Below are 26,484 nucleotides of genomic sequence, written 5' to 3' on the forward strand. Positions count from 1 at the left end.
CAGCCAAATCACAAGTTGTCATTTAAGGATGATGTTACAGTGCCTGAAAGCCTACAGGACGCATGTAGCTGTGTCCCTTCTACTGTTTGTAAAACCTCAATACGTTTCTGTGCACACCTTTGTGTGTGTTATGTGTCATCAGCAGCATAAAGTCTCACATGCACACCAGCATTAATAAGTGTGTGGTTTACAGAACAATACTATGTGACTTACCAGGCATCCAGACTCAGGAAAGCAAGTGTATCAAGCCATTATATTAATGTTGTAAACTGACACTGTTTCGCATCATGCATCAGTGTAGTTTCCGTTGTCATTATCACATTACAAAATTTTTTTAATTCACAAATTTTTGCCAGTCATGGCTTGAAAACATGCTATAAGGATTGCACTGCATCAGGCAACGTTTTTCTTCAGTTTCATCCCTTCATACTTACCTCTTTTTAGAAACATACAATAGAGTATTAAACAGGCATTAACCCCCCTATAAAAAGTGGTGTGGCAACAGTAGAAATTGTAACATATTAATTTTCTTCTTTGAGAAAGAATAGCTTTGTTTTGTTTTGTTTTTTAGAAAAAAAAGACACTTGTTGGGGTTCCTGGGACTGACGCGGGAGTTGTAAGGTCAATAACTGACAGTGGAACTGACCAATTGCCTTCCAGGAAGGCGCATAACACAAGGACACAGACGGTCGTTGTAAAGGCCAGTCACAGATTTATGCTTCATTCTTATCTCTTAAATTGTGAATTGTGTTTTCCTTTTAATCATTACAGATGAGAATCCAACTGTCCCTGAAGGTAGGATCATTGAAAAAAATAAAGGTAATAAAAAAATATACATACACTACACCTACAACAGATCCAGTAAAAGAAGTGTGTGTAAATTGGCTACATGAAACAATTTACTGTAAATAAAGCCATCTGAATTCAGTTTAACAGAGAACTGGAGGAGAGGAGCAGAGAGGCCAAGTGGATATTCAACATGTCGATCGCTTGTATTTACGTGTTTGGTCTTGTATTTAGTGAGTTTGCGTGTGTATGCATGTGGTTTACCAGGAAGGTAAATATCTTTCTGGCTTTCTAAACTGAATTCCCCTGCTTATCTCACCCCTCCAGAGTCTTTTGCTTTCATATCACGCCTCTGCTTTGTAGTCATTCATCCAGCAAGCACTCCTGCATTGATTTGTCCTTTCGCTTCACTGTTTCACTGTCACATCAATCCTCTTGCAGAACTGCATTCTGTCTTTCTCAAGCAGCTTCATTTCTACATCTCTTTTCCTCTTCCTGGTTGTCTGTCTGTCATTCCTCCATGGCAGTATATTAGAAAACCTCAGGTGGGCAGTCTAAGGCTCCTCTTCCCCAGTGGAAACAGCCAAACGCATGGCCACAGACAGGTGATCGGTGAGGCCGGCCAATTGGGTGACAAAGCTGAACTCCTCAATTTCCTGTACAGGGCAGAAGTAAGACCCACCGTCATTAAATCATCAGGGTTTCATCAATCTTATACTGTGCTCTGACAAAGTTCTTATGGTAAGTGTTTTTTGTTTTTGCTCTGTGTTGGTCTCTACCAACTCCTTCAAACGATCAGCCACTTTAGCATAACCAGCTAGTTTCGAACTTTGTCTGAGTGCTGTTTGTGCTGGGCAGGTTGTGTACAGTACAGTGGCTTCAACTGAGATGTTCCACTGAAAACTGCGGCTGATGGCAGTGGAGTCTGGGCCTGGAAAACAAACAGAATGAGCCGAAAAGCTCTAGCAAGGACAACCGCATCAGTTAATTTAATTCTCTGTAACTTTAAAATGTCACTTTACTTCAAGTCTTTCTATTCACAAAGACTATAAAAATTAATAAACTTTTTTACACAGAAATAGAATAAATATTCATAAGTATTTGTCACTGGCTACCTTATAAGTCCTTCTGAGGATAAAGATGTTATTGTTGACAAATACTATACAGATTATAATGAATTATATCCAACATGATTTTTTAATGTTATAAAGTAAAATGTTTCTACATTGCATGGGTAAAATATATGGACACACAGCTTTGGGTGATAAGTGTGGATGGATTTAGGCATGTGTTTGAGACCAGAGTTCTCTGTAGACCAGTCAAAATCTTTCACATCTCCGTAACTCAGAAAATTATGTCTTTATGGAACTGACTTTGTATACAGGAACACTGTCATGTAGAAAAATGACAGGGCCTTCCCCAAAGTATTTCCACAAAGTTGGAAGAACAAAAATGTTATTGTGTGCTGTAGCACAAACAATTTTCCTTTGTTGGTACAAAGGGAGCTTTTCCAAACCATGATAAACAGCTCCAGACCAAAAGCATGACAACAGCAATACAGTACATACTTTAAGCCATAAGGCAAAACCTTATTTAGTTGCAACTGAGTGCTCTCACACAAAAAGTAACTGATCAAACAGAAACAACTTCATGAAAAAATGAGCCTGAAAGAGAAATTAAAAAATCCTATTTGACAATATTTGAAGAAAGACAGAAATATATTGGATCAGGTTCACATGGAAGTCTGTGAAACGACATTAGAAATAACTGCATACTGGCACAAGGTGGCATCAGGTGGCTGTGGTTTGTGAGGCCCTGAGACAGGCAGAGACAGAGATGTAAATGATGTAATTTGGTTTCAAATCCTCTCCCGGCACAGACACAGGAATGACAGTGCTGCCCTTATTCCTTTCTATTCCACATTGTGTTACTGCGTTTCATTGTTTCCATCTTCAGCTTTTTATGTTTTGAGATAGTTTTTAACTTTTTAGCAAGTCAAACATTCTCCTGTGATCTGAGATGTTTTGATCTGCTGGAGCTATTGTGATTATTAGAAAAGTGCAGGTTTTGATACAACTGCAAAAAACATAATAATGTTTGAGAGATGACTGACAATAGAAGAAAGCAGGGCATGACATTGTTTATTATATTGTTTTCTGGTGTTTCTAAAATCTGTTTTCTTGTAAATTACAGAATAATTGCACTTATAAAAAAAATTCAAATACTGTATAGCAAGACCAATTAAAATCAGTCTGTGCTGAAACTGGCCACATCGCTCCTTGACTTATTGACATTGACTTCTTATTCGACTGAAAAAGAAGCATTTCTGTAATCTTTAATCATGTTATGTGGTGAAAATGTACTTAACAGATTTACATTTGGTTTTTACTTCAGCTAATTAATGTTCTTCAAAAAAAAAAAAACATGTCGCTTGTTGTGGTGTTGCTGAACTGGGTTAGTCAGTACATGTAAGTGTCATGTCAGTGTTAGCTTTAGTATTTTTATAGAATTTGTTGGTAAGAAGAACAGCACTGCCTGTGCTGTCCTTTAAATTCATCCTCTAATCCTCTACTGCATCATACCAATTTCCAGTCCTGCTGTAGGCCTTCGTCACTATAGAGGATGTAGTCAAGCCGGCGTCCATTGCCCTTCAGAGGGATCTTCCTCCCCTTCTGACTGCTGGCGGGACACTGGTTCTTACTGGGAGGAAACACCAGATACTCTTTCCTCCCTTCCTCGTTCTCCATCACTCTTAAAGAGAAACACAGAAAAAGGGGAGGATCAGTAGACTGAAGTTTGGACAGAGGATGTACCCCTGAATACATGCTGCCACTGTTCAAGTACAGGAAAAGTAACAATGAGAACCATTTACAGTAGAATCACATGCAAATGCACTGGATTGCATGCAGTTCTTAGGGCTGCAGTCAGCTTTTGAGCAGGATGGAGAGTTACAAGATTAAATTAATATTTAATAAATTAAAACATTAAAATTAATAATTTTTAAGTCTAAACCTGCTACAACTGCATTTCCAGTTACAGTGTACTGACTTCAACCAACATTTGTTGCAATATATTGGGGTTTACCATGAATAAGGCAAATGCAGATAAAAAATTGAATCAGACATAATTTAATTAGGGTAATAAATTAATATAATTAAGATAATCTGATATACTGTTCTTATTTGAGATATTTTTGTAAAACAGAAATCTGTGTGTGGTCCTCACTGCTGTACTTTTTAAAGTACCAAATAGCTAATGAGTTAAATTACAGGGACTCATTATGGGCAAAAAGCATTACAAATGTAATGGTTTACAAACTAAGTCTTAACCCTAAAATTAGGGATAAGACTTAGTTTGAAGTTAGGGTTGGCTTTAAACATGCAGTAGATATAATAAAGAATTGGGGAATCAATGAAAACCAGTTCAATGTAAATGACTAAAACAAGTGTTTGTGTGTGTGTGCATGTGTGTGTGAGACTTACTTTTGTAAACTTTCAGGTGAGCTGACCTCATCATCATAAAGGCCACTGGGATCCAGTAAAGTACCTGCGTAATGACACATTAAAATGCATCACAGGGCAGACACACATTTCTAATCATTTCTGACTGCAACATCTGCTCGCCTCTTTAAATATCCCCACAGAAAGTAATACAATCATTCTCATACTCTACTACATTTTCTGCTTGTAAATGAAGTACCAGTTAGAGCAACAGAAGACATGTTTTAGAGGTACCGTTATATTTTCTATGAACATAAAGAGAAACTGTTGGTAATTAATGCATTTGGCAAGTTGAAACATTGAATGAAGATGTACTAGTTTTTAGGGTTACGTTTAGGTAGTCTGGCACTGTGTACTTCCAATGCCAAATAAATTATTAACCATTAACCAAAACCACAACCCTCTCTAACCTTAAATGTTTTTGTTGCTTAACCCCCGTACTCTTACTCTTTTTCATTTGCTTAGCTTGGAAATACATACTGCCTCAAAACTATCACCTCATTACATGCCTATGATAATTATAAGCATGTGATGATTCCTCTTCATCATCACATCCACTTCACCACATCCAATGGCTATATATTGTTTTCTTGATACACTTTGTATGGAAATATCCATTAAAAAAATGGGTGGGACAAAGTAATACACTGTCAACATGTTGACCTATTCGTAGTCTTGTGGGATGGGGTTTAAGGTTGTTTGGGAACGTCGCTGGGACATACTGGATATACTGTGGTGTATTGCTGCACCTACACTGCCCATGTATATGTCTAAAGGATATAGTAAAAGCAATAACAAAAAGTCCTGTTTTAACAATGTGAAATTGGTGGGTAGGGATCACCAATAGTCACTTTTCAAAAGATAATAAGCCTCCACCTCTACTCCAAGTTTTTTGTTTGCAGTGACATATCTGCAAATATGGCCACAGTTATTTTCTGTACCCTGTTTATTGAACTCCTGTATGCTTTACAGTCCTCCCCCTCACTATGACAGGCAGCTTCCAGCAACACACATATCTGCCTCTAAAACTTTTTTGATGTGCCAAAGGTGTCAGCAGGCTTTATTATGAGAGCCCATTTCTCTGCCTTTATGGTGCTCAGACCACAAACTACTGCCATCAGCCAGTGAAATATAACAGCAGAGAGTATTCGTATTATTTTGACAATGAGGATGTAAGGCCGTGGGAAGGTTAACGTGTTAAAATGCCTATAGGTGGAGCTTGACATTCCAGTCAAATCAGGAGTGTTCTTATGAAAAATAGTTGTCTGATGTGCAGCTGGGGCTTTTTGCAAGGCCAAGAACAGGTGTCAGATCACTAATACAAAGATGGTGATAAGTCAGCCATGCGCACCCAGCTATATGGACTGGCTACTACCTCTCTGACACATGCATGGTGCTGCTGTTGACTCATCTGGGAAAGTACAGTCACTAATACTCCCTCTTTCAGTTGGCTAATATGACCTTTCAGTTGGCTAATATGACCTTGTCCATAAATTCTGACATCAACACCAAGCTGTCGTGCATGTGTGGGGAACCAAATAAATGTTCATTCACACCAATTTGACCTCAGTTCTTAAAATACATGCAAATTCACACTTTATGTATTTGCTTGGCTTTTGGTCTGTGGTTGACATGTTTACTCTACTATCAAACATGTACTCAAATGCTTCATCAAAAGAGACGTGGCAGTCATGAGGGGCGAATATAATCAATGGCAAGAGAGTTTTATGGAATCCTTTAATTTGAAGCGCTACAGTCATGTCATTGCTTTTTAACTATCAAGTTGTCTCAGGCTCACTGTGACTCCCATGTAATCTGAGTGCAGCACAGGCCCAGCAGGTTGTGTGTATACAGTATTTGTTCAGCAGGGTGGCCTGACGAGAAGATTCCTGGAGTTCAGTACATTTTAAGAAATCTGTTGCTACACCTTCACTGAAACATCTGACAACAGCTGGCAAAATGGCTCCCTGTCTTCTTTTGGGTTTACTATACTTTACTCATTTAAGTCTAATCTTCTTTGCATAAGCTTTAGAAATCTACTTTTCTTTCATTGTTTCATCCTTGTTTTCTTGCCTCCCCCTTGCCCTGCAATGATAGTACCCAAACAGCATAGGTTCCCCATGTTGGCCATGAAAAATGTTGTTGTATAAATAAATAAGCCCTTCTCTAAATGAGCCTTTTTACTCTGTCCTGCCCACACTGTCCCTGAACCACCGCTGGCCTAAATAACGCTTCATATCTAGACCAAAACTCTCTGGTTTTTACGTCACTAATGCCCATGTATCAACAGGCTGTACTGGGTGCTTTTTAATTCAAACAGTGGGTGCATCCTGATTTAGCTAGACAGAGAGAGATTATAGTCTGCTCTACTCCACATTCACTGGATTTCACTGGTTAGGTGTATAACTGACACCTGCATATCAGAATGCAGTATAACATCCTTTTATGAGGATTAGGTTGTAGCACTGGTGTACATTTTCATCTAGGAATGTATATATTGGACATTTTTGTGCATAAGGACTATAGTGTATATGATATCAGACTCTGTCTATAGAAGAACACATGGATGTGCTTGTGGGTGTGTTTTTACCCAGAGCCCATGGTTTGTCCTCTCCTGGCCCCAGGCGACATGGGTCCTTGTACTGAGTAAAAAGTGTATGCTGTTGCTCCAGCTTGTCCTCTGGAAAAATACAAGGACACACACGGTGCAGGGTCAGCACAGTCATTTTTTTAAGACATTACTGCTCTATTTATTGAAGATGTCAAATCATTTCCTTACAATGTCTGTTTCATTGTTCTAATGACTGATGTGATATAGTATTCTATATATATTTGTAGTGTTTTATAGTGTTATGGCTAAATGTAAAACTGTGCACCTTTTGATGCAAGAGAAATTTCAGAGAAATCTGAGAATAAAATAAAATGATCTGTGCAAGTTCCTGTGAACTAGGGGAAATTGAGCACTAAGTGTAAATGATCCGGAAACCAAATATCAAGGAACATTTCTGTCAGGATATAGTTACCAAATTCTTCATTCACAAAAGAGGATACCTTAACACAGTGGTGTCCTCTTTTATTATTTTTATGTGTGCACACAAGGCCACATATACTAATGTGCTGTGACACACAGTCCTGTCAATGGTTTCACACTGTATCACCAACATACAAGTGGCAGTAACTCACCAAGATATGCAGCAAGGTACCAATCAAAGCATGGAAAAAAAGACTGCTAGCTAGAGAACATGGGTGCAAACAAATGCAGGATTTTAAATGTGTGTATATTTGAGTGTGAGTGTGTCTCTCTATGTGTCAGCCTGGTGATAGACTAGTGATCTGTCCAGGGTGTACCCTAGTGTAAACTGAGATTGGCTTCAAGCAATGAAAATTGTCCATTTTGATAGGTGTAAGGTGTGGATTAACCTTTAGTTACTGATCAGTATAGCTACACAGCTTTGATGCACATGTTTGCTATTTTAATGAATGAGCAAACATTAAATGCCAGGACATTAGTATGTGGTTTCTATACCTATGCTGATTTGGTGTAATTAAACCAATCACATCAGCTTCTTTGTCTCAACTACTAGGCCAAGATGCTGTGATGAAAAGTATTGTGAAATAACGTCAGCACTGGAAAAAATGGATGTCATGGCATCAGGTCACATTTGCACAGAGGAATCTGCAGACCATTATCTCTTGTCTCACCACTCTTCAGGACTAAGATATTTGTTTTAAAAAGGGTAATGTACAACAAACAACAAAAATGAATCAGGATCTGAGTGTGTCGTGTACTTTTTTGTACATTAATATCAATTACATTTAGAGGAATAACAATCTTACGTTAATGTGTTACTGATGAGTCAGGTGTTTCTGCATTGCAGTTCACTGTTCACTTCAGCTTTTACCATTAATGGCAAATATATTAATATTTTATTAGTTTCCACTGTAAAAACCCTGGTACAATCCACCTCCTGTGTCAGAACTAAAAAAGGTCTTACATATACATGAATGATTCATTATGGGCATGTCATTAGGGCTTCTTTGGAAAGAGAAATTGAAAGATGAAACCTCTATCATGTTGTTGTGTGAACTGACTGTTATTAAAAAACTACACTTTAGTCCAGACAACTACATACCCGAGGAGCAGTTGTCAAAGTTGAGGTCTCCCAGGATGACATCGAAGGCCACCAGGTCTTCCAGCACCTTCTGTCCTTCAGGTGGCTGAGATGAGGACTGGCGAAACTCGGCTCCCCACTGGAGCAACAGGTCCAACTGCTCACATCGTACAGAAGCATCACCTGGTGCGCAGTGCATGTGTAGGAAAGACAGGGAGGAAGCAGGGAGAAAGGCAAACGATAAGAAGCAAATTAATGCAAAATGCTTACCATCAAGTCATCCGACCATGTCTGGATGAAAGTGATCTACAAAACAGGGAGTAAGAGAAAGACAAAGATGGAGGGCATGTCTGTCTATTATCTAAGACCTCAAAGCATAATTCAGTATCAGCGCTATGGGTGACAAATTTAAATTAGCATAAAATTTATTATGACATAATATGACAGATGAGATCACATAAACTTAATTAATCCCTGAAGGGAAATTAAGGTAGTCCTGTAGTTAATTAGTAAGTCAGTAGTCAGAGTAGTCAGTAGTCAGTCGTCATCTGCCATTGGCTAAGGTGTTGTAGAGCCTGATGGCAGTGGGGATGAAGGATCTCTTGTATTGTTCAGTCCTGCAGTGCAGTGAGGTGAGTCGTCCACTGCAGCTGCTTTTCTGCTCCATCAGGATGTTGTGAAGGGGATGATCAGTGTATTCCAGGATGGCATCTAACCTTTTCTGTCTTCATCTCTCCACCACAGCCTCCAGTGAGTCCAGCTCTGCAGTGTTTTAGTATCTTTCAGTTAATTTCAGTTTTACTTTACTTTACTGTTTCGATTCAACCACTCTTGACAGTCTTATTTCTGCTGGAGGAAAAGAGGAGTGAATACCAGATTTAACATTCGCCAGGTGGCCAGAAACACAACCACAAATGAATGTTAATGTTGCTTCATGTCTGCTAATTGCTGTTTCATAAGATGCTGTGATCATCGTCTTTTCACTGCACATAGCTTCTGTGTATAATTACAGAACTACTATATCACATGTCATGAGTACACACTGCACAAAACTTTCATTGATCCTACTGACAGTTTTCTTCTATTATTTAGTGGTATATATATTTACTAAGCTACGGTTATTTATTATCCCACCAATTTTAGCACCATAAAATTAAGTGACTCTTGGTGCTATTTTGCTTTGGCAACATTTGCCTATGTCCACTCACGCCAGTAAATCAGATAAATTGGAGAGAGAAGGGAGGAGGTGAATAGAGGGAGGCAGTGTGAGAGAGAGAAATAACAGCTGAATAGTGGAGAGGGTGAGAAACAAAGAGGTGTCAAGATACTGGTGGCTGAGTAGGTGGCTTTGGCTTTGAGTCCACTCAGCTCCTGCTCGAGTCCATGTGAAATGTAATTTCCCCCCCCCTTTTTGTGTTACTGGATCACTTAGAGCTAAATAAAGGTGGTGGTTGTGGGGAAGTGTTTGCTGAACATTTACCTGTGCGTGCGTGCGTGTGTGTGTGTGTATGTATGTGTGTGTGTGTGTGCTTGTTACAGCTTATCTGTCTGTCTTTCTGTTTCTTGCCTGAAAAACTGTGTTAATAATTATATATTTGTAACTCAACAAAAAAGTAGCAATAGATATGATCAATCCTATGGTCCAACTCCGTACTATCGAGAGCAGGTATATCCTTAAGCACCTCTGCCCTGCTTTGTAGCTACAATGGTTTAATTCAGTAATGGCCATGAATCATACAGATGTCTTCTGAACTTTTTTATTGCCTCACTCTTTTTCTTCAGCAGACAGTGTGAAAACTACCAAAAATAGTGAACACACAATAACCATGAGAACCAGCTTAAATCATGTGGCATAACCACTTCAAGGTCTCTCAGAGGATGTCCATTGTTAAGACAGTTCCAGACATGCTAGCATAACAAAACTGAGATAAACCAAATAAACTTATAATACATTTGTCCATATCAGCCCCATTGACTTAATTCTACACAAATAAAGAATTACAAAAGATAATTATATTTGCACCTTTTGAACCAAGTGCAGAATACTGATATTTTGGGCCACATGCTCTTTCTTAGCATCTGTCTCACTACTGACACATTATGCCACTGTTGTGCCAAATGACAAACTCCAGTAACATAATACACAACTTTGCATGACGTGTTAAACTTCTTACAACCACTGTTATAAGAGAGATTTTTAACTAAATTACCAAATGAAAACCATGAATTTAAACAGAAAAATATAAACAATAAATAAATCCATATAACCTCACCTCATCATAATGTGTGTAAATGACTATTGCAGCTTGTAATAATAATGAGAAATGTTCAGTCTTTTTCCAGTTTAAACAACCTGTTTTCCATTACTGTATTGGCAACTTTCTGTTTTTTCATTGGAACTTTCATAACTCTGAGTTTTACATGTGTAAATACATACATACACAATTTAGGAAAATTTACACTTCCACTCTCTCTCCCAAAACAAATGAGCCTTTAGCAGTGTCATTCTGTGGAGTCATAGTAGTAGAATATAATAATAATATCTATGTCATAACTTACAATGCATAAACTTCCCCTTTTATTTACCTCATTATGGCCAGAATGATGTTAGCTTTCTCAGTAGTTCTTGTTTTCAGGGGAAAAAAACAACCAGCCAGTCAGAAACTACTTAACTGCACCTAACACAGAAAAAGTAGCTTCATTTTAAATAAATGGGTGTTATGTAAGTGTGGGTAAGAATAAAATAGCTGTGAGTTAATGTACAGATGATTACTTTAGATTGACATGACACACTAAGTTCCATCTTCTATAATGAATGAAAAAGGTGATGGTGGGGCAGATATGTCACCAGCTGCTGACTGGTCAGGGCTATAGCCTACAAAACAAAACAGCCTCAGAATGAATAGATGTCAGGCTGGGTAAGTCTTCTGGAGGACTTAGGTTCATAGGCTGCCTTTGTCAAAGAATGAGAAGGGAAGCTTTAATAGAAGGGGCCATACTGTATTATTCTTTTTAGCTACTTTCTGTTTTGTTGTGAGCATTTGCTTACTATTGTTTGGGGAATTGTTTACAGAACTAAAACAAATTCAAAATTTTCACTGAAATACACATTAATTAAAGCTTTACTCCTACTGCTATTCATATTCCTGATGCTACTATCAGCACGCTGTCAAGAAAGCTTTTATACACCTGAGAAGCTGCTAGGACAGGAGTGTAAAAAGAGAACAGTACACAGAAATACAGAAACAGCAGCTGCTTTGAGTGTTGTCACACCATTTAATGATTATTATCAGTTATCAAGCCCCTAAATATGGTTGAGGCAGCGCCTCCTGCTCCTCCCAGATGTAGTCATTAGGTGACCTCCAGTGGCCATAGTAATTATGACACAAGCAAAGGAGGAAATTAGATGACAAAGATTGTGAGTGGGTCAGAAAACACAGGATTTTCCCACAGGAGAGAGAAAATGTTTGAACAATGTGTGAACATTTTAATTCAATGTACAATCTTTTCCTGAACATAACCATGTCATTTTTGTGCACAAAGCATGTAAACTCTGTCATTGTCATTGTTATTGTAACTATGACATGGCATGATAACCACTCAACCACCTAGTAGGTGGAGTAGGGTTCTCCTGATCCATATAGTCTGAAAACAAGTGGGTGGAAGCATCTGACTATTTTTGTGCAGCAAACCATGCTAAAACTGAGTAAGTGACAAATCAGAATAATGTCAGATTAAGGGTTTAGCACACTCAGTAATTGTGATATTAAGTGTGGTATATACTCATATGTTGAGTATAGTTACCCATGCTGCATCATGCATCTTGCAGCCAAGCAGGAAAATTTTTTCCTATGCAAGTCCTCTCAGAAAGGAATCAGGTCTCTGTGCTCCTCCTCTTATTTTCCTCCTGTTGTTCCTGCTTTACCCCCACATCTCAGCTCCCTCTCCCCCAAAGCCTTTATGTTTGATGTATATTTAGAAACATCCTCAGCATTGCTATATTTAGAACTGGGAGAAGCATAGAACAAGCTCAGAATAGCAGGCAAAGGGGGAGATGTGTCTTTGGTAAAAAATGAGGGCAGCATCAACTGGAGGCTTTAAATAGGTCTGTGACGCCTTAAACGGCTTGAGCCAGTCGCCATGGGAACAGGAGGAGGAGGCATGCAGGGGTTTTGATGTGCCCATTTATCAAGGTATCTGGACACAGAAAAACATACACATAGAGGGCCATGTGTGGAGCTGGTTTGGTTATAAGTATCTGGCATTTACTTGTGTGTATGTGTGTACCTGAGAGACAGAAAGAGAGTGAAAAATAAAGAGCTTGGACAGCTACAGAACATGTTACTGTACCTTCTATGGCATGGAGGTGTGTACACGTGAGATAGCCCACAACCCTTTGCTCCTGGTGGGAGGTGCCCACGTGAACCTGCAGGGGACCAGAGACAAACATGACATGATGTCACTCTGATGTGTTCAAACAGGCAGCATCAAATCACATTTACTAAATCTGTTTGTGTATGGGAGGTAACTGCTAATTTGCTCATACAAGGAAAAGTGAAACTTTATTTATCCCTGTGGGAAAACTGTCATTACTGCACTAAATTCATCAAAGCAGCTGGGGTTAGGTCCTACTCCAATTACACACAAAATAGAAAATTCCATAATTTTCTCATATTTATGAGATTTGCTTCTTGTAATTTATTACTTTTGACAATTCATGCTTTCTTAATTATGGAAGAATATCTCATAAGTATGAAACAGTATCTCTAAATTTTTCTTTGCTGAATGCCGTGTTATACTGGAAAATAAATCACAAGTAAAAACAATCAGATTTAAGATCAGGATGTGAGAGTTTGGAGGAAATAATACACAAAGCATGCAAAAAGTTGATTCACCTGTATGTGAAAGGGTGTACGGTACATAATTTGTATTGAACAAAAACAAAACAACAGACTGTCTGAACACAGACAGAAACAAAGCATAAATGTGAAATCAAGGCCAAATGAAGTCTCACTTGTGTAATGTTCATGCGGTACATGTGAGTTAAGTACTTCTCTTCAGCTCCGTTAGCTCACCGCAGGCTACATTAGCATGTACACTGAGGTTGCTAAAAAAAGACAGGCAGCAGCGAGAATTGCTGGAAACATGCTGTCTACATTGTGCAGTGTTGTCTCTTGTGATCAGCATTCAACATCCAGAAACAGTTTTGGTTCTTGTCTTGTCTTGTCTATGTTAGTGCATAGACATGTTGCGGGGGGGGTTGATATTAACACCAATAGCCCAAATCAAATGGGGTAAGCAAGGTTGTGCACATGTTGGGTGACTCAATTAGAGTGAGCTAAATACAGAGATTAGGATGTTTTTTTTTCAGCACATTATCATACTCCTTATACATATTTCAGTACCACTTTCCGACCTCAAATTCTCCATTCTCTGAGCAGCAGAGTGTGGGCAAAGCTGCAATAAATTCAACATCACTCGAGATTTAAGCAGACACCTTTAGCTTAAGTGTTGAGAAGTCCTTCAGCAACACAAAAACAAGACACAGAGCTCTGGCAGCTCTGAAGTGCTGGTGGGTGGACGCAGACTGATGATGAGGAGGAATAAGGGTTGCAAAGAAAGAGAGATGTGATTGTGGGGTGGTTAGTTTGAAGTGGGAAGGGTGGAGTAGATCTGTAACAAGCAGAGTACACCCTGCCAGAGGCCAGCTTAAAGACAGCCTTGGACAGAAGTATTGTAAGAGGTAACCTGCTCTTAAAATACAGTAGCCCCATCCTCAAAGACGTTTATAAAGTCATAGAGTTAACAATAAATATGTGGCTTAATCTAGGGAAAAAATCACAAACTGTAACATTTTTATGCATAAACATGTATAACAATGGATATTATAGTTTAAAACACAGAACTTTAACTATGCTTTTTTTCTAGTTAATGAAAACATTTACATTTGCTGTTGAAAAATCTTGAGGCTTTTACCAGGAACGATCCTCCTCTTTCACCTTTTATGTCTTGTTTTTGTATTAAACATGAGGATGACTTTATGATGATGATGATGCCAGTGAAACTAACCTGAAGCAGTAAAATTATAGTACAATTTCCCTTTAAATATGGAGGGTTAAAACATGCGTGTTGCATGAAGCTTTCCTTCTCTCAAATTAATGTGCATAAATCATGATCAATTCTTGTCTGTTATAATGAAGAAGGAAATCCACATTTACCTCTCTGGAGAATTTGCCAGGGTGTTAAACCGCCTCACTTAGAAGAGGACGTTCATCCAGCCAAATGAAAACTGATTGCCAATAATAGGATGGCTGTTTTGGCTTGGTATCTGTACTGAGCCTCTAATGAAAAATCCTAAAAGCCACAATAAGGCATTAGCCTAATTAGCCTGAGTTTAATGCCAAACCAAAGCTCACATTGTAGATAGAAGTAAAGTAAATAGACCTTGCAGCAAAGACCATATATTTCCATATGAAGGACTTATGGCACTAATTCAATAGCTCTTTATGGAATTAGTGTTTTGTGAGTATGGGTATGCTGGAAGAGCAGAAAAAGCTAAAGACATAGATGCTATGTTAACTTTTTTAATACTACCAGTCTTAATAGACCAGTCTTAATTAAATGCATAAATGCCACAGAGAGTCGGTCCACTCATTTTGCTTTAACCACTGTTAATATTGCAAGCATATTATTTAAGCCCATATTTGTTTCTATCACATGACCTTTATTCCTTCATTTGTTTTCGTATTTCTGAGTTTGACTAAATGTTGCTACAGGGATAATTAAAATTTCATCAAATGTTATTCTTTTTCTCAGACTCTGTCCTCCTTTCTTCTGTTTTTCCTTCTTTCTCCCTACTTCCTTCCCTCTGTTCTTCATCTGTATGCCATGCTCTGTATTAATATTTAAATGGCTTATCTATACTTCAATAGGTGTGTGTGTGCACGCTGAGAGCGACAAAAGACCCAAGGGGATTGTTATGTGTGTGTGTGTCTGCATAAACTCATGCATGCAGGAGTGTGTTTATATTGTCCATGGTCTGTGCAGCATATGGCATTCAGATTATGCCTGTTCTAATTGAAGTTCTGTGTAGTGGTGACAGGAAGCCTTGACTAAGTGCAATTTATACTAAATCTAGTTGAAAGTGTTTCATCCTCTTCTGCTATTGACTAAAAATAACAGCAATTTCTATTAATGCAATGAGTCAGAATACAGAATATGAGATGCTAACTTCCCAAGACTTCCTGTCAGTACAAGGCACTGAGACAGAACTCAACATAACTGTAATGAGCTGGAAAGATGATTTCACACTGGAAGCCAACCACACCATACAGTTGAGTTACAAAAGCCTGATTATGAAACTTCCAAGGGTGCTGTAAATAATTACCTCAACTTTACGATCAGATGAGGGGTAAATTGAAATTTCTCCTCGCAGTATTTGCATGTATTTGATTGCTTCATTTGAAAACCATCAGCCAAATTGTCACAATGGGCGACAGATGAGCCATGTTTTTTTTTTTCTTTCTGCCTTTCCAGATGAGCAAAACCCCAAATATTCTGCTATTTCAGTCATATCACTGTAAGTGTGGTAGTAGTGTTAGTGTAGTCAGCTCTGTTTTGTTGCTGTGGGGAAAGATTTACTGGTGTTGGGCTAGACTCCTGCCTGTAGCTGAGAGGCTTTCATTTTATTGCATCAGAGAATTTGATACTTAACTCGAAGGATGTTTAAATCCACTCTGCTACTCTTCAGCACATATACAAATACATTACAAAGATATTTTAACTCACTGGGCCAGTTCAAATCAACAGAAAATGTCCAATCTCCAGTTAATCGTGACAAGTTCAAATCCATTCTCTGATCAGTCAAGGCAAGTTCAAGTAAGTCGCAACTCAGGCGAGACAAGTTCAATTCAAGACAACATCAAGTCAGGTCTTAAATTAAGTGCCATGTCTCAAGTCAGGAAAGACCAGTTCAGTTTAATATTTCAGTAACTTGAGAAAAGCTTGAACTGAACTATGAGTAAGCACTATGAGTGCAATGTGTAAAATGTGAAAGATCAGCAGCATCTAGTGGTAAGAATGTAACCTTCTGAGCATCCCTCACACCCCAAACCCCCATTTCAAGAGACGAGGGAGGGCACGGTGGCCGTCACCTTTTAAACAAAACACGACTCTCTGTCTAGAGCCAGTTCTGTGGTTTGTCTATTCTGGGCTACTGTAGAAAAACTGTCACAATTTTTAAAGCCTGCTGTAGATTAAATCTCATCCTAAGATTAAGAAATGCAATAGTTGCTATTTTACTGTGATTACATGTTAATGACAATATATTTATGAATACTACATTCCCTTTCTGCTAATAGAGCACTCTAAATATTACACATTGAACCTTTAAGTTCAAGTCTTGGTTCAGTGGTTCAATGGGTGCAATGGTGAACAAGATAGAAAGAGCAAGAAAGTTGTAAGTTGAAAGCCTTCCCAGTCTTAGGCAATTAAAATGACGTAGAATTCAATGATCTTTGAAAGTTCATTATTGTCAGTTCCAGTGATTCATCATTCTTGTCACTTAATTCTGACTCATGTTGAGTCTTAAGTCAAGTCAAGCTCTTGCATATCATATTGTATGTCTTGTATATCAGATGGTTAGAATTAAAAAAAGGAGCAGAAAATGACCCTTTAATGTGGAACTCCAACCACCAAAAACTGTTTAAACACAACCTATTATGAGCCCTGGTTTCCAAATGTGTATTTTTAAAAAACAGATGTTAGCGTAAAATGACAGGTGGTCTGGTAGCGTTGGGACCTACTGCTAGAAAGGACAAGACATTGTGTAGTTTAGAGCCGAAACCTGTGCTGTGCACTGTTACATTTACCAGGGTTTGATGAAGTTCTGCACGGAAAGACAGATTGAAATCCCTTTCCCACTGAACAAGAATGCAATTAGTGTCAATGAACTGTACTGACCTTTACAATGAATAGACGTCCTTTAGTCCATTAATGACCATGGGTAGATTTGGGGAATTCTCCCACAGATTTCCATTCTATCCAATTCATTGTGATTTGTGTGATTTGAGAGCTGTGTCCTTGTTTTGAAGTCTAATCTGTAGTAATGTATTTGAGCTGTGTATTTACACATACGTGCACACAAACACACACACAACTCTTCAACCATGCACTTAGTAGTTTGAAATAATTATAAGAGGGGATAAATGTTGAGCCTGAAAAGCTTTAATTATGGAGCCAGTGCTGGCTCTCTTTAGGGAAACATTTTTTAATTAATATTCTATCTCTACCTCGTCTCCCTCCCTCCCACTCCCTCTTGCTCTAGTGCATCAGTTCTCCACAAGAGGCAATTCAGATGTATGTTGCTGACCTGCTGCTGCTCTCCAGGTAATTACATCCACTGGGACATGGGGTGTTTTATTTGCTACAGACTGAATTCATATACAATGAACAGCAGTTAACATACTTATAATTGAAATAAATCAGTCTGGAAACATCAGCAGAAGATGGCTGGGGTCACTTGTAATGAAACTGCATGTCTAAGCCATAATCGGCAATGATATCTCACTGTCAAGACTTTTAAATATAGGTGGCATACTATAATGTGTAGTCTGCTGAAAATATACAGCATGCTCAGTGAAACAACATAAGGGAAAATGTTGCATGTCAGATACTGTTTATTTTAACAATGTGCCAACAACAAGTGGCTTGCTCCAGAAATATAGTGTGTTTATATGTAGTCTGCAGTGTATAATGAACTCATTATAACTACAGCTTCTTCATTCAGTTATTGTGTGGGAATTGGCATGACATAAATAGACCAACTGAGTAGTTAGCATTACCAATCAAAGCTATGGAAAAAATCATGTATGATTTGAACTCAAATTTATCTGTGGACAATGGTGCAACTACAGTGTTTTGACTGACATATTATCTTAGCAAAATAAGATGCACCAAAATAATGACTGCTCAGTATCAAACAACATAAAACAGAAGAAGGAATGATCTAAAGGACTGGCACTTTAACAGTGACTTCTGACTGAGCATCCTGGTTTGTGTTTGATATGAAAGAAAACAGTCTGGTAGCTGTGTAGAGAATCACAGCATGAACATCAGGTACATCAAATGATCGGCATCTAATGAGATGTGTCCCAGCTGGCAGCAAGTGTAGAGTGGTAATGAGTGAGAATGACCGAAGGTTCCTGGAGGGGAAGCGGGGGTTCACATCAAGATGCTGCCTTGGAGGGCTGCCAAGATATATAGAGGATGGAGGGGGGCAAGAAATGAACAGGAGGCAGATTAAGGCCTGAAGCTGACTGTGAGATAGGCAGGTAATAGGAAGGGCTAGCAATGGCCGGAAGACTTTTCCAACGATGAGAACAACGACATGCAGCCCAGACAGAGCATGCTGTAGTAAAAAAATAAACAGGGAGGCTCTAAAAGCTCCTTCAGTATTGATGATTTACATCACACAACACTAAGTGGCTCTTAACAGTGTCTCAAATGTCCATTTAAACTCTGCCACTGTTGATTAGCCTGTTTGGATATTTGATAGCAGTGCAATTCAAAGTCTGAAAAACCTGAACTATTAAGACATTTCTCCAGTCTCTGTCAGCTTTTGGCAGCATCAAGGTTGGACAATAAACTGAATTTATGGAATTACCTACATCATGAATCTGTGCCAGCCTTAAGTTACACCAATTTTTAAAAATACATGGTCTGAATCTCATATTATTCAGTTTACTTAAACATGTGACATCTAAGCTGAATTTCAAGTGGCCCAAAGTCCAGTGCAGAACTGCACAAGAGGCTGCATTAATGCCAGAAAAAGACCATTGACAAATGAATCATCTCCATGATGACTCAACAAAATTAATGAACAAACAAAGACCATAAGATCTGGAAAAAGCAGGCAATTCTGATCTTGAGTTAAGACTGTGTTAAGTTAGAAAGATCTTGAAGCATCATTTTATTCTAACAAAATGCCTGATGACCTGTCCAGGGTGTACCCCTGCCTTTCACCCAAAGAGAGCTGGGATAGGCTCCAGCAGATCCCCGTGACCCTGGCTTTCAGGAAAAAGCGGGTATAGAAGATGGAAGGATGGAAAATGCCTGATTTTTATACAGGTCTGAGTCTGTTTTTTTGTTGGAGATCATTTGAAATGAAATTCTGGAGCAACAACAGAAAACCATCTTGAAAAGCAAATGGATAATGGGTAAACAGAGTGACATTTTGACATGTGGAAAGCCGAACATGTTAAATCTTCTGATGATCTTGATTAGTATGAAGATCAGCTAAAGACAATTTTACATCAGAGGGGGCATATGTGTCAATCACTCCAGACCTGGAGACATAGCAGCGAGGAGAATCATTTTGTTTAACCCTGTTTGATTTCCTTACATTATTTGGAAACTAAGCAGCATATACAGTACATGCCAGATGGATGATAGCCAGCTTGTCAGAGGAGCTTGGGGTGACTTCATGTACAAGGATGTGGTAAAAGAGGGATGTGAGGCCAGCTTGTAAGCTGCACTAACAGTCAGCAGGCAGCAGATCTAATAGGATGACACTGTCAGCATGCAAGCTGTGATGGAGTGTGCGTCTTTATTAGATCTGGTATATGTAAGGGCATGTGTAGATCACAAATAGATCACAGACATACCCATCATCAGCACCAGGTCACATACAGCGGATCCATCCCAGTAGGACCTGGATCAGCTTTAGATTCATATCCTGACAGTCTCAGTATGAGGCAGATTAATGAATTCAGAGACTGGCAACCCTCATATGCAGATGCACATGCACACAATGGCATATACACATATAACCATTACTGTATTCACCTCATCACTGATTCATTGCATGTTGTCTATATAAAGCTACACCATGCACTACTGTTTTTCTTTCTTTGGAGAACTCTGTATGTTTTCTTATACAAGACAAAAAAGACTTTAGCTCAAAAGAAGCCTGACGGGAAATCTGATAAGGAAATGTACACTGGCAGCCAATGTAGAAATCCTATCACTCTGCAGGAAGCCCATGATAATGCACTTGTAGCCATTTAATAAACCCATCTTGCTTCCTGGGAACTGCTGTACTATAAGTGTCTCCAACTATGCATTAAGACTGCTTGTGATGCCATGTTTTTTTTGTAACATCTGGCTCATTGCTGAAGGTGCTTAATGGACTTACTAATGAACTTAGAACATACATGGCATCAGACGTCAGATCACCCTCCCGCATTGGTCTGAGTGCAACAAGAAAAATAGCAGGATATCTTACAGATACTGTATTATTTTGATATGAAGCATCTGGAACTAGCTCTATAAATGCTCATTTTATTATGCAAAGGTTTTCAGTGTTTCCAAGTATAAAACAGGCACCCCCACCATTTTGCCACCATTTTGCTGTTCTGTATGCAGACTAATGGTTCCATGACATGTGAGTGTCATCAGTTCTAAAATTTAACAATATCTTTAGCAGGACATTAATTTAAAAATCGATTATTTCTATTTATGCTGGCAGTGCTGGCTTGTCAGTTGACCACTGAAATATCTTTAAAAACACAGAGTCACAGAGTCACTTCAACTTGATGAATTCTATATCTTTTTTAAAAATTGTAATCTTCTCAAAAGTATGAAATAATTTATTAATTTAATTCTGACACTAAGACACTACAATTCCCATGAGCACTACCTGCTTGCAGAGTTTGCTAAGTGATCCATTTGTAAAGCCTATTCTCTTGTGCTTGCAGGCTAGTGACCGATCACACTGGGAACAAGAAGTGCCTGTAGAGAATACCTGATTAACAATCCCTCCATTTACCATCAAACCAGAGCTTAAACATTTAAATGCTATTTGCAATGTCAACCATGATTTAGAATATATTTTCCTCTACTATGATATTAAACACCTTAAAGGAGATCATATGGTTTCCACTCCCTGTCATGACCTGCATGGAACAGCTCAATGTGCTTTTTTTCCACCGCAGTGTGTGGAAAAGGTTATGAGTGTTTTGTAATTACTGTGTTGCATGCACTCGCCACAGTGACAGATGTGCAATATGTGAATGGATGTGGGCGTATTTGCCAGCTACTGTCATCAACCTGCAGATTCTTCATCACAGCAACCAAGTGGCTGAGTAGCATTACTAACATGAGGGCATCAAAGGGGTTATGAAATAGAACCAGAGGTCATTTTAACTCTGACTCTCCCTCCCTTTTTCACACTCTCTTTTGCATTCACACTCCACTTTACAAAAGTGAAAAAGTTATTTTAGTATAAATAGACTGAATAGGCAGATTCAATTACCACCTTGAGTAAGTTACAGACAGCAGCATCAGAGATAACAAGATGAACTTTTGGCTGAAACAACACCAAGCAGTGTTCAGACCGTAGACACAGTTCTGCTGCAGGAAGAGTATAAAATTAGGTGATGTTAAGTTGTAATTCAGCTCAGTGATCATGAAATTATTTTTTGTGTTGTGTCCACAAGGTGAACAGATTTTGAGAGTTCAAAAATGATACCAGAGGGAGAATTGCACTGCAGTCAAATCCTACAAAAAGTAGCCAATTATAGCCTATGATATTACTTATGACATTTCTTATACTGATTTGTACCTTGACGTTTTAGTCAGAATGACTCTCAAATATATTTATGAAGCGATTTTTTATCTGCACCCATAATTTAATTTCAAGCAAATTTTTTATTTTATTTACTATTTTTTTTATTTTAATTCTTGCCTTTGTACTTTTAACTTGTCTTCTTCTTTTCTGTAAAACACTTTGAATTAATCTGTGTAAGAATGGTGCTATACAAATAATCTTGCCTTGCCTTTTGCAAGGAAATTTTTATTACTTTCCAGATTGTGTTATTTTTTTAAAGAAATAAATATTTTTGGAAATATGCTCATTTCTTTACTTGTTGAGAGTTCAGAGGGAGGCTGGATGTAGGAGATGATTAGCATAGAGTAGCTTAGTTTAGAATAAAGACTGGAAGCAGGGGGAATCAGCTCTGTCCAAAGAAAATGTTCCATTTACTAGCACATCTAAAAATGTCTGTCTAACATATTATATTGGCTTGTTTAATTTATATAAAAAAACATTATGTTCAACTGTCTCTTGCCTGGGTAAAGTGACTGTAGTAGTAAAATAAAAGTAGTAAAATAAAAGTATTATAACTTCTGACCTTGGCAAACAATGCCCCCTTGGCCGCCAACGCATCTTCCCCTCTCCCGTTGGGGTAGCACTCAAATCGCGCATCCAGGATCGGGTAACGGCTAGCCAGCATCAAGCCACTATTCAAGAATTTGAACCTTGAGCAGCAGCCTTTCCAACCATACCGCCCAACATCACTCAGTACATAGGGAAAGTAGCGGTGCAACTGCCGCCGGAGTCTAGTTGTTGATCCATGGTCAAACACTTCCTGTAGAGCCAGGAAATCCAAGTTGGCAGGGAAAAAGGCAGAGATCTCATGGTCAAATGTCTCATCTCCATGGCGGCGTTTTCGACCTGTCCGCTTAAAGATTGAGGTACGAGGAACGTGAGAGAGGGTATTGTTGGAAGATATCCCTATGCTGCCATCACCTCCATGGTAACGAGTGAGGGACTCCCTGGACGCAGTCATGCTGCCGGTGTCTCCTCCTGCCTGTTCCCCAGGACGGTGGCTCCCTGTTTCAGCCTCCTCCTCCTGGGCGTCCGGTTCTGGAGCGCTGATGCTGATTTGGACCCCTGAGGTGTGAATTGGGCAGTCTGTAGAGGGTTTTGGCTGGGCCCCTTCCCCATGCATGGGGCAATCATGATTACCAGGGCCACTTTGTGGCCCTGTAGAGTGTATGGGGCAGTTTGGATCCTCTCCTGAGGTGTGAATGGGACAGTCTGAGCTATTGTTAGCACCTGCAGGGTGAAGGGGGCTGTCGGCCATGGTGTCTGCTCCATCTGGGTGAAGGGGGCATTTAGAGGAGCTCTGGTCTCCAGCGACAGGGTGAACAGGGCAGTCAGTGGCACCTGAGGGATGAATTGGGCACTCGGTGAGGGGTTCAGTTTCAGCGTCAGCTGGGCCATTGTTGGTGTGTGTTTGGTCTGGACGGTGGTCCACAGAGGATGTACGACGGAAGCCTGTGGCAAGACTACTGAAGGATGTCGCACTGATGAATGGGACAGAAAGAAAAAAAGTATTGAAAATGTTTGTTTTTTAACTTGTAAGACATAAGCAGCAAGAGCCTGGGAGAAAGCTCTCCTCACCTGATGGATGTGTTGGTAGGTGAGTCAATATAGATTTTAATCTGAGGCCGACTGGCACCATTGCGGATCCTCTTCCCAACCTCACGGGCTCTCCTGTGGGTGTCTGATAGGTTGTTGAACCTAGCCAGAGAGTCGGGCAGCAGGCATACGTTGGCACTGCAGAAACAGAAGCTTCTGCCCTGTGGCCTCCATTCTCCAATACCTACACCCCCCAGCCCTGCCTGGCCCTGTTCAGCCTGATGTTTGTCTGGTCTGCACAAGGTAAGAAAGAAAAAATCATATTAACATTTTAGGAAATTTATTTATTCACTTTCATGTTGAACTTTTGACAAGAAGATCAAATCCACTGTCTTGCTGAAGTCCCATTATGTTCTTTGTCCTATCTTCTCTTGATCTATGGCCACATTGTATGAGTCAGTGTATCCTGCCTAAACAGTTCAAATTTGAATCACAGACTGGAACGTGTTTTGAAATACTGAAATCTAAGAAGCTATTCTATTCTGCATATATCATAAGTTTATTCTCATGTCATTATATTTTTCTAGCCAAAACTATATCCTACTTCTGCTTTTTGCTCCTCCTCGCCCCGACCCATTCCAGGATCACTATTGTTTTATCATATATTATCAAAACACAGCATCTGGTTACCATAAAATAGAATAAACCACTACCATATCAATATTGGGACAGCAGCATAATTAATGGAAACAAACACAGATAATAAATGGAACATAACATTTTACAATGTGTTTTTACATCAAATGTACTGAGTTGCTGGAAGAGAATGCTGCCCTTACACAGCAAACAGAACTAAGTACATTATTTCAAAGTTTGTGGTTATGGTAGTCACCAGTCAGGTAGGTGTTTTAGAACTGATTGTGAATGCCAGCAGGCCAGACCATATATTTACGGTACATAATGACTCCATTTTCTGCCTCTTGATATTACCAAACTACATGAAAAACCAACTCTGTAGCTATCAAATGAAACATGACTTTGTAATTGTATGGCCTGTTTTTCACCTCATATTAATTCTGAAACCCATTTTGATGCACAGTTTAAGAGAATCCGACAGTGAATTTAAAAATCAGAAGCAAAGAGTATTGATAGTGAATGTTATGTTTATCTAATCAGGTTTAAGACAAGTTTATGTTGAAGACAGTGTGAAATAGAAAACTATCAAATATCTGTTACAGCCAAACAAAATAAAGAATGAAAGCACAAAACCAGCAGCAATTATATAGCGTTATTTAATCCTGGCTGCATTTTATAGAGCCAGATGCTTCATGGCCCAGTTTACTGATATTCAGATCTATACACACACACAGTTTATTTATCGTTTGAAAACAACCTTCCTACATTCAATTCAATAATCTTCCTATATTCAATCACAAGATAAGTGATTCACAGTGAATCCCAGCAGATCAGCTGTGGATTTAAAAGTTTATTTTAAGTTAGTGTGTCTGTTTAAATACATTCTCTGTTCTTATGCTTCCTAGTCTACACTGTTTTTAGCACAATTTCCATGCACTTGCATTTGAGGTGAGCAGTTGCCTGATCAAAATAAACACAGACTCAACTGCACCTCTCCTCCAACCTCTATGTGAACACATTCATTCATGGCTGGAAAATTCCGAGCACACCAATACACAAAAAATAGACAAACTGCATAAAGACTGTGTTTAAAGCTATACTGGCTTTGTGCTGGCAGGAAAACAGAGCTCCAAGTGTTTATACCTATATGGACAGATTCTTTTAATTATCTCCCTAGTGTTACTCAACATTAGAAATTGTATAATAAACTGCATAATTTACCAATAGGTTTACGTTATGTCCATTAACAATTTAATGTCTTTTAGGTTTGTCTTTAAGAAACAAGTTTGGAAAACTGTGTCATACCCACAGGACTGTTGCTGTGGACAAGAAGCCAGTGAGAGCTACAGGACCATCATGAAGGCTTAGGCTGCTTATTGTGCTATAGGCAAATTTAAGCACACTGGAACCACAGTCTTAACCTCTGTGTCTGGATCTTTTGTACTGAAATGCACTTTTTGAGTCATAATTGATGACCCTTATATTTTTATGTATGCAGTCTCAAAAGTTTTAATTTCTAACAGAAACTTACTGAGCAGCTTTTTTTTGTGATTTGGCCACAACTTTGAGGTATTTTTATATATGACTCAACCAGAAGATTAAATGGTAACGATTAAAAAAATCTTTGCCACATGTACCCAAGTCAACACTTACCTGCAATAGGTGTACAGGTAGGGCTGGCGGACAGCCTGCAATGGAGCCCAGAAGATGAATCCCAGCAGGGCAAAAGGCAGGGAGGCGAGGAGTAGGAGCAGGTAAAGGGGTGCAGAGATCAGGACACACAGAGTGAGGAAGGAGCAGGGATCTTGAGAACGCTGGCGCTTCTCCAGCGAGGTGGCCACACAGGAGGCCAGGAGCCGGTCCAGAAGCCAGTAGCAGGGGAACACCAGGCTCCATGACAAGCCATCCAGGAAGTGCAGACAGGCACTGGAGTAAGGGCTGATGTGGAGGACCATCTCTTTCCTTTTTTTGCTCACTTCCTCTCTGTGACTTTCTTCTCACCTCTCACGCTCTGTCCACACCCACATAAACTCTTTAAATGGGTGTGTGAGTACAAATCTGTTCCAGAGATTACATAAGCAAAAAAAAAAAAAAAAAAAAAAAATCAGTGGTAGACCCTCCCCCCTCCTTTGAGAAAGGTACACTACATGGTTTGGTGATTTTTATTTTCACAGGCAAGCTTGTATCTGTCTCACTGCCCCTCCTTCAGCATTTACACGCTCTATAATTGGGGTCAAGGAGCGCAGGG

The 26,484-nt window shown here is 39.1% G+C and overlaps 1 protein-coding gene across 1 annotated transcript; it reads right to left on the bottom strand.

The window, feature by feature from the left end:
- Nucleotides 1-869: 869 nt before the first annotated feature.
- Nucleotides 870-26,288, bottom strand: smpd3 (sphingomyelin phosphodiesterase 3). The gene is made up of 9 exons (XM_026311845.1): nucleotides 25,890-26,288; nucleotides 23,643-23,894; nucleotides 22,588-23,545; nucleotides 12,749-12,824; nucleotides 8,420-8,581; nucleotides 6,877-6,966; nucleotides 4,269-4,332; nucleotides 3,369-3,537; nucleotides 870-1,442 (listed from the first exon to the last, which is right to left on the bottom strand). The coding sequence occupies exons 1-9, from the start codon at nucleotides 26,189-26,191 to the stop codon at nucleotides 1,341-1,343; spliced, it is 2,175 nt and encodes a 724-aa protein (XP_026167630.1). The 5' UTR covers nucleotides 26,192-26,288; the 3' UTR covers nucleotides 870-1,340.
- Nucleotides 26,289-26,484: the final 196 nt, after the last annotated feature.

Source organism: Mastacembelus armatus, chromosome 6, assembly GCF_900324485.2.
Source record: "Mastacembelus armatus chromosome 6, fMasArm1.2, whole genome shotgun sequence".
Lineage (NCBI taxonomy): Eukaryota > Metazoa > Chordata > Actinopteri > Synbranchiformes > Mastacembelidae > Mastacembelus > Mastacembelus armatus.